This window comes from Drosophila innubila (genome assembly GCF_004354385.1).
Source record: "Drosophila innubila isolate TH190305 chromosome 2R unlocalized genomic scaffold, UK_Dinn_1.0 1_C_2R, whole genome shotgun sequence".
NCBI classification, from domain to species: Eukaryota; Metazoa; Arthropoda; class Insecta; order Diptera; family Drosophilidae; genus Drosophila; species Drosophila innubila.
In genome coordinates, this window is record NW_022995374.1 from 22,817,090 (window position 1) to 22,829,545 (window position 12,456).

The window sequence follows — 12,456 nt, forward strand, 5'->3', positions numbered from 1 at the left end:
TTGATTTATATGTCCCATATTATATTTTTGCTTTTGGTATTTCAATAATTTAAATGGACCTAAAGGAATTTTCACTAAAAACCATTTAACAGTTATACGTTTTTTTATAAAATGTTATTGCTATTTAACTTTCATAAATGTATATTTTAAATGTATGCTTATCTTCTTAGGAATGTATTTTTTATCACCTTTTATTATTATTTATTTACTTCGATTCCTAGTGCTTCAAGCTAACGCATATTATTAAGGCACTAGTCACTATTATACAACATCGTCTTTTAGATATTATTAAAACTAAATTTAAGAAAAAAAAATAGTTACAACTATCAAAAAAAATTTAGCATTGAATTAAAATATATAATATTAACGTTTGTTCTTAGATTAATTACAATATGTATTAGTTTTTGTTTATTTTACTTATGTCTTGATTTAGTTATAAATATATTTTTAATTTTATTATTGTTAATGTAGGTTAATTTGCATTTACTAGCTGAATATTTTTTAATGTTTAGACAGTTAATGGTAATATTTATTCGATCTCATAACTGCACTCTCGTTAAACATAGCTTCCACAAATTGTTGCATATTGCATGTGGCAGCTTAAGGAACTCAACCCGATTATTGTACATCCTGTGTGCTGTCTGTGTTTGTCCTGATGGCTAAGCACCTTACTGCGGTGCCTGGCATGAATTTTTCATGACATTTTTTTCAGTTGAAACACTTCAAAGGATGCACTATGGGTCTGCTGTGAAGCATAAGGAGCAACTGGCTAACTGACTGACTGAGCAAAGTGTCAGCAAACATTGCAGTCAAGTCAAGGATAGGATGCTGCAGATAGCTATAATGGCGTTAAGGACGAGACAGGAGATGGGGCATAAGGGATTTTTGGGGCATAAATATTAAATGTGTAAGCAAAGCTGTCGACGTGGTCAGGCGATTGGAATATGTGCTAAACTGTCAGTAATTGAAGACATGCAGAGCACTTAAGTTCACACCCCAAACCCTCTCCCCATCCCTTTAGTTGGACACACAAGGATATTCAGGGGGAAAAACCCTTCTCGACGTGCGCTTTCGCCACGGCAATTAACTTTACAAATCGCATGTGAACCTGTGATTAATTATTCCAAAACCGGACACTCAACTCTAGATCTGGCAACCGGACAGTTAACCCATTTCGTCCTGGAAAAGGGTTGCACTAACAGCTGCACACTATTTTGAAACCGTATGTATGTGTGCGTGGGGGTGGGGGGTGGGTGGATCGAAGTGGGGTTGGTGTGTGTATTTTTGACATTTCACAATTTTTGCTGCCGTCCCAAAAAACACATTTGATGAATGTTTGCTCATAAGGCGTAAATTGAAACTATTCTTGACCAGGAAGGAGCTCGAACTCGAGTTCGAGTCCGAGTCCGAATCCCATTTTGACCACATGCCACTTAGCACATGTTGTGCAATTCCCCCCGCCTCTTACTCCTCGTTCCTTGTTCTACACATGATGCCCAAGTCAGGGCTTAACTTTGGTCAGTTTTCTTATCGTCGGGGGCACAAGTTTGGCATTAATTTTGATTTGGTCAACACTTCATTAATCACGCCCAAATGGAAAGTGTTTCTGGGTCTTGTTCTTGGACCCACATCTCACACACGTACTAATCTCTTGTGGTCAAGCACATGTGTGTGTGTGAGTGTGCATGCGTGTATGTGTGTGTGTGTGTGCGTGTAGAAAGTTTTATTACAACCTTATCGCTTTATCGAACATTTGAAAAGACGACCCTTTTCAAGGTTCATCTTCGCCTTCGTCCTCGTTCTCCTTCAATTCAATTTCTATTTCAAGGCACGCACACAGCATCCTGTTAGGGTTAGGAGATCAGAGAGTGGGGGGGGGGGCATTTGCATATGCCTGCCATGCTGTTGTCCTTATTGAGGATCGCGTTGTTTTAAGCCATTATGTGTTACACTATAAAATATTCAACGATCTTTTGAATTCTCCTCACACATTATCCTAGGTGCAAACATATGGAACAGCTGTTCTATTATTATTTTAAAAATTTACCCAAAAGGGTTATTGGGGTTGTAATCCTTATTTCGGACTGCTTCTTTTAGAGTATGCGAGATGCTAAACCCAGCAGCTGATAGTCAAATGGGGTTAAAGTTGAGGCAAAAATTAGTAGCGTGCATGTCTGTCAGATGAAATGAGTGATAAGAGCGTGAAATTTGATAGATAAACTGTCTAGAAATAAGTGAAAGATGAAGGCATATACAAATTATCAGGCTGCATCTAATGCATATGGTCTATTACTATCTAGGCTAACAACACAGGCACATTAAAATTCTTAAAGTTCTGACAATATTAAACAAGTTGAAAAGGATGTAGTTGATATACCGACCATACAAACTTTAATGAGCTTGAACTGCTTTTAAAATTTTTGACAGCTATTACAGCCGTTCTATTTAACCGATATTGCTGCTATTAAGTAGGATGATAGATAATAATAATAGGTAATCTTTAATGTATTATATTAGCTTTAAAAATGTGGGTGTGGTGGTTTTTCTTAAAAAAAAACTTGACCTGCTCCAACGCTATTTTAGTCTGTGTGCTCTGAGATCCTTTTGTTTATAAGTATGGACGTACGGACGGTCGGACAGACGGACAGACGGAGAGACTTAAATGACTATATTGACTCGGCTGTTGATGCTGATCAAGAATATATATACATTATAGGGTCGGAGATGCTTATGCTTTCAGTAACGGGTATTAAAACCAAATAATTTTTTTATTTAATTGCCATATCTTTAACTTCTCGTCTCGTCTTGTGTCTGCAGTCAACTTTAAAGCTGCCCGGGCTCAGATTGCAGCTCATTCCGAATATTTGTGATGCCAAAAAACCCACAAAATAAAAGAAAAGGAATATAAAAATTGCATTTCAAACTCAAAAAGTGGAAAAACTTGCTTTGCTTCGAGTGGTAAAATAAAAACCAGCAAGAACTGAATATGAATGTGAACTCTGTGAGGGAGTATGCTCGTATCCTTGCTTATCCTTCATAATTTGCACGGTTAACTGTGTTGTTGTTTTTGTTGCTGCTGCTGCTGCTGCTGTTGACGGTTGATGAAGAGCCGCAGCAGCTGCAGCAAATAGGAACAAAAAAAAAAGGTTCCCCATTTAATATGCAAAGCAACTGCCTTAGGTGCCTCAAGTTGGGGCATGAGTGGGGGGGCATGCCTCGTAGTTTCGTCCAAGTTGAGTGGCAAAAAGTTAATGGATTGTTATCTTGCGGTTTCCTTGGGTGCATCCAACCGCCACTCCAATGGACTTTGTCTGCAATTAAAACGCGTGCCTCATCTTGGGGCACTTGTGCTTCGTTTGCAGTTAATGAAATTGTTTCAAGTGCACTTCTGGCCATGAAATATATTCTTAACCAGAGCCAGCTCCTTGGCAAGTAGGCGCTTCATACGAACCATGCAACATATTTACAAAAACTTTTTCTGGCCTTCTCAAATGGTATGGGGAAAGTCGCCAAACTTTTGGCCACATGAGTTTTGGCTGGAAAAAAGCGGAATATAATGTTAACAGCTTAATAATGAAGTGATTATGAATATCTAGGGATTTTGTTCACAACAAAACCTGACTATAAAATAAATAAATAATTGTTAGACTAATAATAATACTAACTATATGCTCTCATTATTGGCATAAGTTTATCAATTTGTAAAATAGATAGTATAAATGAAGCAATACTGTAGAGATATTAATTTATGAATAAATAAATTTTAAAAAATTAAGATTGTTGGCAATTGATTCAGAAAGAAAACTCCGCTAATTTCAGAAGAATATTTCTTGACAGTCCCCAATTAAAGTTCCAGCTCAAATTGCTCGTTTATTAAACATAAATTTAAGACAACCAAAAAAAATCGATAACCTACATTTGCAGCATTGCGAAGAACAAAAAAATACACAACAAGTCGTAAGGATAATGCCCAAAAAAAAACTCCACATAAAGAACAAAGGCAACAACAACAGCAACAACAAACAATTAGAGGCACAACATGAATAACAACCCTCAATTACAACAGCGAATTTCACTGTTTTGCAGTGTGTGTATTTTTTAATTAGAACAAAACGGGAATACAGGACGCAAAGGATATGCCAGCCAAGTCGTTTGATAATGACGAGATGCGAGCACGTTGAACTGTTTCACAGTCAAAGGGTCTGGGCGGGTTTGCATTGTTCAAGTCATGCATGAGATCCAACCGATGTCTGTATATAACAAGGAATCTCAAGGAAAAGGATCCAAGGATCTCTGAATACTAAGCCCCGTCACAAAATGCAAACATTTGTTGGCTTCAACCATGAATGATACAAGTTCTAGATTTATTTTCTAGGTGTTTTCACAAGCCAAATAAAGTCACGTGTCCTTTGGCAACATGTGAGCAGGACACAGGACTCGTAAGCAGCCAGCAGACCTTAAGAAATAACTTGAAATATGCCCCCAAAACACAATGTCAAATTTGTTTAGTGTTTTTTGTTCGTATTTTGTTAAAGGGTCCCGTGTCCCATGTCCTGTTTCCTGTATCCTGTGTGCTCTGTACTCTGTGCTGGTCATGTCAGTCGCATATGCTAATTAGGCAATTAATATTTGTGGGCGAGACAACTTAATTTATAGAACAAAAACAGAAATATGCTTTCTGTTATGAAATGCGATACTTGCCAAGTCCTTTTTTAGCACAGTGTCCTGGTGTGAGTGTGTGTGTGTGGGTGGGTGCGTCATGCGGCAAGACAATAAACTTATCACATGTTGCCAACGCTTGGGCCCAAAAACTTTTGCAACGAGTTTGATTTGCGGTTCAGTCCCCAGACCTGCTTCTAGTCCTCGCATATATCCTTGTATGTCCTGCCAGGCTGACAGGCCACTGATATGCGGCTCAAGTCTCAGTCTCAATCTCAGTCTCAGTCTGACTCTGAGTCTTTCATCAACTCTCGACGCACAGTCAGCAATAATATTATCTTATAGACGATTTTTGAGTGCATGCCACGCATAACTTGCCACAGGTTGAGCATGGTCTGGGGCATGCAGCAACTGTCTTGTGGTCACCCCTTTTATGCTTTTGTACTTGCAACGCCTGCAAGATGTTGGCCAACTGCATACGAGTATAAGGACTCGAGTCCTGTATCTTTAGGCGACATTTGTCAGATGTCGACTCGACTTGACTCGAGTTGTGAGTTGTGAGTTGAGTTGGGCTGCGGTTGCCCCAAAAGATTTGATTAAGTTTGTTTGTCTTAAGCTGACAGTCAACTGGGCAGCCGGGTAATGCGATACATGCCACATTTCTTGAAAGGATCCTTGAATAAATATAAAAGAACAGTTACTTTAAGAGTAGAAACGAGACTCAGCAGTTTATAATTAAAAAAACTATTTATTCCTGATGGATTTCCAATGCCCACTTAATCCGCTTTAAGCCGTAAAGAGTATTTGATGCCTTACCAAAAGAGATGCTTAAAATTTCCACACGGAAATAAGTTAATCGCAAGTAAAATAACTTCGAGCAAAATAAAATAAAAAACAGCAGAAGAAGAAGAAGTAAAATTGTAAAAAGAAACGAAAAGCAAACACACGGCTGGATAACGGTAAACTTTTTCGCATCCAAGTAAAGTTCGTATTACGTATACGTAATGTGGCAATAAATGTTGCGCTCGATTAAAAAACCATTGCATACTTTTTGGCGCTTCGCCTTTACGAGCACTGCGGTTAGGGCTGGGCAAGGACTTGTCTGAAATCTGTTGGGCCAACAAAATAAAAAAGATTTTGTGTAAACTCCAGACGGGACCAGAATGTGTGTGTGTGAGTGTGCAAGTGTTGTTAACGCGTCAGTTACAAGACACATCGTGTAGATACAATGCGAATACACGCAACCCGCCTCCCTTTTGAGATGTGGCAGATGTGGATGTGGCAAGTGAGTCGCTTAAGTAAGTGCTTGTAATTTTGCCTTGAGACTTGGCAACTGACGATTAACTGAAGCCGAAAAAACAGCCTGGAAAAGTAAGCCCTGTAAGAGAGATGCGAATCAACCATGTTAATAAGCCTTAAGACAATTCTCAGATGCAAAATATATGATTAAGTGAAAAAGTTCTTAAAGTCGCGATACCTTTTATGCATCGCATACATAGGGATAAGTATTTTATTTCCATAATGTAGGTACAAAATCTTTTCGATTTTCTGACTCGATTTAAGCACAGTGTAGATTTCCTCAAATGACTGCAGCTCAACCACTGTAAAGTACAAACTGAAATAACACAAAAATGTTAGTTAGTTATGTGTTCTTAATTAGCAACGAGCAGGAAAAGAATAAAATGCAAATAAACAAATACAAACTGAAACTAAAGCTCGTCAAATAAAATGTGCGCTGAAAGAACTAAAGTAAGTAAAACACAAAATAGAAATAAAAAATATAAGTGAAATTATAATGAGACCGAAAACAAAGAAGAGTATAAAAAGTTTTTAATTTTATTTTCATTTTTGTTAAATTTAATTTTGTTCACAGATTTTTACCTGGCAAACCCAAGTATCAGATTCTCTTTTCCTCGCACTCTCTTTGCAAATTTTTATTCGCACTTTTTTGGTTACAACTTTTTGTTATATTTTGACCAGGTTTTGATTGCTCTACGAGTTCCGCAATGATACTTCAACTTTTTACCAGCAGTTTGTTTAGTTGACTTTACTTTACAGGGAGGGGAACCCCTCTAAACAGATTGGTCCAGCGAACCAGTTTTCTTTGTCCTTTTTCAATTGCCCATTGTCCATTGTCCACTTATCCAGTTGCTAAACATTTGTCATGACATTACACATAAGCAATTGGCTTCAGTTTGCTGACCACCAACCGCGTGTTGGGTTGACCACTTCAATGCCTACATCCTGTGTTCATTATCCTTGCCATGTTTGTGATTACTTCTAAGCTCATTATGCGAGTTGATCAATTTGTAAATGCGCCTTGTTCAATTTTCCGCAACATTAAAACTGACCTTAGGTCATTTGGGAACCGGCTCTACGCGCGTGCCCACAAAGGATCATAAACTCAGTCCCTGTTCCGGCAGCCAACCGGTTTGTTTTCTTAGGGATTGTAGTCGGCTTCCCTCTGTCATTGTCATTGTGGCATTCCCTTGGGAGAATGCAACCACCAATGCCAAACGAAGCGCAGACACGAGCCTGCATTCAAGGATTGCCATTTGTTCAGCCCCTGGACAGGGGTCAGTGGTGTTGCCAATTGGTTGCATGACATTTTCATTTACTGTTCATGTTTATATTTGTATTTCCATTTGCATTTGTATTTGTTGCATGTGGTCCTGCCCTTTGTTTGCTCAATAGGGGCAACTGCAGCGCTTGGCATGTGCAACACCCGAGGGCAATGAATTTTGTTTGGGGTGTTAAATGCACTTGTCAGAGCAGCAAGAGCATGGAAGAGAAAGTGGCGAGTTCTTGATGAGTATTAATTTGAATTCATATCATTTGCCTTATATGTGTAGACGGAAGAATATGTTTAAGAGCTTAAAATAATGTCGTTTTTTGTATAATACATATAGTGTATATATGCTTTTATTTATTTAATGTCAACTAAGAGCAGCGGACCTAGTGCTATTTAAAATTTAAAATAATACAAGAAAAAAGAGCATTAAAATGAAAATTAAAAAAATTTAAAATTTAAACTGAAAAGATAAAACAATTTAAATATTGAACAAAGTAAAAATCTAAAATAAATATTAAAAAAGTTATAAAAAATTCCCACATTTTGGAAAACTCAGAAAAACCCAAGCAGAGCAATAAGTATTAGCATTGATATTAGACTACAAATTTCAGTAAACGTTTTTTTATTTAATAATTGGTAATAATATTAGTATTAGCACAGGAATTGGAATTAGTAAGGTCAAAGATTTATCGAAACATAACGGGAAAATAAGGATTTTAACATAGGGAGAGAATCTATCTGTTCTTTTCTATTTTTTCCTCTCTGTCTATCTTGAATGCCTCTAGTTATAATAAAATGGAAGCTTTAAAACAAATCATATCTGATGTCCACAAATATGTTTCATCATAAATTTCTCTCTATGTATTTATGACTTTCAGTGACTTTAGTTATTTTAAAACTAAAAAACCCAATCTCAGTCGCTTTTCCAAAGTGACATCTAAAATATTCTCAAAGCATATTCTCAAATAATAGCTATATTTATCTGTTATCATGGCTGAGTTGGAATTCATCTCTGCAGTTAATAGCTCCTTGCACCGCTCGCGACGTCACAGTTCCTTCGTTAACCTATGGAATGGGGTGAGTCTAAGTCTAAGATAATCTATATTTTTACCTGATCAATTATATATTTATCCAAATCAGAGCGTTTGCTACTATCCAGCTGCTTTTCATCCTAACAGCAGTGTTATGTGCCGTTTTGTCACTGAGAGTCCCAGTTGCTCGTATTATGTGTACTATATCGATTATTTGAAGACTTTATTTTGTACTTTAAATCTGTCCTGGAATAGTGGCTACGTCTTTATAGTGGGATTGATACTTGTGTTCTTATACGGCCTGTTGTACATGATTTTTACGTACTTGTAAGTACTATCTATATCCAAAACCATGTAAGAACAGTTAGAATTCAATAAAACATTTTTATTTTATAATTGTATTTAAGCTTTACAAATTACTTTTTCTCTATATACTATATATTTAAATCTCCTGTAAATATTTAGTTGTGAAGACTGCAGGCCACCAAAATTTTGGTAAAGGTTCAGTTCGATGGCTCGAACCATTATAGTAAAATCATAAAATTTACGTAAATTATTTATTTTTAAGCCAAACTTTTGTTTAAGAAAGTAGTTTGGTTCTGGTTCAGGTTTAGGCCCTTGCTTTAAATAATTATTCTTTCTCCCTTTGAGATATTTTAATCTAACCCTTTTATAAGAATTAAGTCATAATTATTATCAGAGTTGTAAAATTATTTAAGAGTTCGCTAACTGTTTAGTTGTGAATGTTCCTACTACTTAATATTTAAATCTACAGTAATTACTTATCTGTGAATGCAATTAAATTAAATTAAAGAAGTGTGTCTATCCTCAGTTGTCTTCCCAGCTATCTGACCCTGATGGAGATGCTGCCGATATCGCCGTTTGCATATAGTTTCTTCTATTTTGGCTTCGGCATCTTTATGTCCGACTACGTTTCCCTGTTTTTCAACTGCACCTTCAAAAACAGCTACACAGCATCCCTGCAGTTCTCGAAGATCATGGGTGATGCCTTGCATTATTTTCTGGTTGGCATGATGGCACTTTGCATTAATGGATATCATGTGAATGGCGTCCTGTTTTGGGGCAGCATGTCCTTTATATTTCTGGGCTATATCTACTTGTTGTGGGTGGTGAATACGAAATACGAGTTATTTGGACGTCGCGACTTGGTCAATGACTTTACGCATACGCACTCCATGAATGCCTGGACCTTTGTTTTCGTCTACTTTTTTGTCATGTTTCTGGTGATGCTGATATCCTACTACTCATTGCGACAGTTGAAGAGACAGAGATCAAGATCGAGTATTTTTCACCAAAGCGACACATTCTCTGATATACCCAGCGAAGCGGAAATCTCTGGCAATAATGTAAGGATCACGAATATGACTAAACTGGGCATCTGGTGGCAGACTGTCAATGGCTTTGCGAATTTGAAGGAGCGCAACAAAATCCTAGTGGCAATACTAGTGAGTATTTTGCAGAGTTGTGACTTAATTATTAATTTTGTAATGCATTGGTTACTTTATTATCATTGAAAAAAATAATATTAATGAATAAACCATTTCACTGGAATTGAAAATAGAAGTGTTTGCCATATGAAATTTCAGTACATTAAAAATATAAAAGTGCTCATGATATATCCTTTCAGTAGCATTGAAAAATTTTTAAAAATTAAATATAATTTGAATACCATTACAAAATTGAAATTAATTTAAGGAGCATAGAAGTAATGAAATGTAAATAAAATTGTTGTTTAAATAGTTGTAACTACAAGTTGGTGTTCCTAATTACAACATAAACTCAGTTTTTAAAATTTAGTTAAAATTGAGCTTATATTTTCATGGTTTTTCTAATTGGAACTGGACTAATCACACACGCACACCCCTGCGAAAAACCATTGGGCACGGTGGAATAAGAGTTGACATCAAGCAAATATTTTAGAAATTAAATGTTTAATTTACAAATAATTATTAATGCCAAGTTGTAATTAAAACGATTTACTGTTGAAACTAAAATTCTTATTATGTCACTTTTGTAATGCTATTTAAATTTTATTTCATAAAATTTAATTTTTCAATGACAAATCATTATCACTACTATTTTTTAATGATAATGTAATGACATATCATAAGCACTACAATTTTTCAATTTTGTTGAAATGGCAAATCATAGATACTACTATTTTTCAATGGTAGTAAAATGAAATTTCATTGGAAGTAGATTTTTCAATGCTACCTAAATAATTTTGCATTGAAATCTGATTTCATTATCATTCATTTTTTTAATGATAATGAAAATTTAATGATTATTCTTTAAGGCATATCAAGTATATTCATGTGTACAATTTAAGTTTGTTTCCACTCTTTCGCAGTCTCCCTTTTACTTTATAGTGGCCAACATGATACCGGTGATTGACATGGAACGTCCTTTGCACGGCTGGTGCAAACCTGTGGCAATCATCAGCTTAGTGGTTCTTCCCTTTTTGACGCTGGGACTGAAGCCCAAAACTCACACTTGGTACACGCTGTCTGCCATCTCTTGGTTCTTTGCATTTGTTGCCAGTATCTCAACGGAATCCCTACGTGAACCGAGCTATATTTGGCTAAGGATCTACTCCATAATTGGACTGCTCGTTTATTCAATTACAATGCACACGGTCATCGGGGAAATTGACAATCTAATATGGCAATTCATGAGCATGCGATTCAGTCCCATGCCCGACATGATAGCAATCATGTTCATCAGCACCGGCGAGATCTGTTGCATGTCCGTGCTGCTCGGCAGTCTCATTCGCCGGAGGATGCTCGATGCAGCCTACGGCGCGGTTATGTCCGCTCTCTCTCACACCATTTACATGGCCTTGCCCCAACTGGTCCTCCAGGAGTGCTACAATTCAAACATCTATGTAAGTTCCAGTTTCCAATTGAGTCAAACTTCTAACTATATGGATGTGTTTCACAGATAATCTGCACCTCGAAAACCTTCTCGTGTACGGTGTTCTTTGTGATCATCTTTTTTGGGACACTCTTGCATGTTTCGATGAGTGGAAATGAGTTTCGCATGTCGCTCTTCTTCTATCTGGTCACACTGTACACGGCGTATCTACTCTTCCAACTGATGACCTATTACCATCTGATTCATCCCTTTGGAATAGCACACACCATCCGACCGCCTTCCGATTCCGAAAATGTGTGGGCCTAGTCGGAACTATCCACATAAATAATGTTACTTCTAATGTACCTACGACTCTAATCCGATTCTTAGCGATTTATGATTTCACCGATTTACAAATGTGCCCAACTCCTGTTCCCAACTCCTTTTCCAAGGACTAACAAAGAAGCTTTTGTGCTTAAATTTGGCATAACGTCAGGGCAACAAAAAGACCGAAAAATAAAAAAACGATGCCTACTTCGAGGGTTGTCAACGTTGCAACGTTGTGTCCTTGTTCCTAGGCAAATGTGAATTGATGAATTTTTGTTTTGCCATTAAATTTTTGGGCATTTGCCTCGATTTAGGGTGTTGGGAGGTAGTTCAATTCAAAAGATTTTTAGATTATTAAAAAATGTTACAAGTGAGAGACGAGGACGAAGACTCCTACAGAGGACAACGCGTCGCTTTCCACAAAGGAGTCTGGCATATTTTGACATTTGCCAAATTAAAGTGAGTTGCGACTTTTTCTATCTTTCCCTTTTTTACTTGCTGTGCTTCTTGCTTTTGTTTTTGTTGTTTTTATTGTACCGGCACCTTTTGCATTAAATATTAATTCATGCATAAAGTGTTAAAAAACGAAAAGTGCGAAAAAAAAAAAATGAATTGCGAAATCAGTGCAGACAGGACACGACACTTTTGTTGACAGGACGTTAAATCAACATGCGGTTTGGCAACATTTTGAATCCCTGCAATTCGCGGCTGTGTTTACTTATATATTCCAACACCCAATCCATTGATTCATCCTATTTTACTCCCCAGGCGTTGTCCTGGCAACCAGCAGCAAATTGTTTTATTGTCTTCGACGTTGAGTAAATTAAATGACAAAACATATTTCCGCCTTGCTGCATAATATTCCCATCCCAGATTTCATAAATGCAGAATGTCGGATGAGAGAGCGTGCAAATTGCAATTATATTATTACATATCTCTCAAGTAAATCATCATCATTAAAAGCTCTACAATCACAAAATTATTTGATAATGT

At 36.8% G+C, this 12,456-nt stretch overlaps 2 protein-coding genes across 2 annotated transcripts; both read left to right on the top strand.

Annotated features, from left to right (window-relative positions):
• Positions 1–8,213: 8,213 nt before the first annotated feature.
• LOC117785410 lies at positions 8,214–8,663 on the top strand. The gene is made up of 2 exons (XM_034623395.1): positions 8,214–8,308; positions 8,372–8,663. Exons 1-2 carry the CDS (start codon positions 8,222–8,224, stop codon positions 8,591–8,593), a joined length of 309 nt encoding a protein of 102 aa, XP_034479286.1. The 5' UTR covers positions 8,214–8,221; the 3' UTR covers positions 8,594–8,663.
• Positions 8,664–9,119: 456 nt separating this feature from the next.
• Positions 9,120–11,725, top strand: LOC117783785. Its single transcript, XM_034621330.1, has 3 exons — positions 9,120–9,728; positions 10,634–11,167; positions 11,224–11,725. The coding sequence occupies exons 1-3, from the start codon at positions 9,120–9,122 to the stop codon at positions 11,461–11,463; spliced, it is 1,383 nt and encodes a 460-aa protein (XP_034477221.1). The 3' UTR covers positions 11,464–11,725.
• The last annotated feature ends 731 nt before the right edge of the window (positions 11,726–12,456 follow it).

Coding starts and splice junctions, on each gene's coding strand:
- LOC117783785 (XM_034621330.1), top strand. CDS start 9,120: ATGGAGATGCTGCCGATATCGCCGTTTGCATATAGTTTCTTCTATTTT. Junction 9,729..10,633: donor AAATCCTAGTGGCAATACTA/GTGAGTATTTTG, acceptor ACTCTTTCGCAG/TCTCCCTTTTACTTTATAGT. Junction 11,168..11,223: donor GCTACAATTCAAACATCTAT/GTAAGTTCCAGT, acceptor TGTGTTTCACAG/ATAATCTGCACCTCGAAAAC.
- LOC117785410 (XM_034623395.1), top strand. CDS start 8,222: ATGGCTGAGTTGGAATTCATCTCTGCAGTTAATAGCTCCTTGCACCGC. Junction 8,309..8,371: donor TCGTTAACCTATGGAATGGG/GTGAGTCTAAGT, acceptor TATCCAAATCAG/AGCGTTTGCTACTATCCAGC.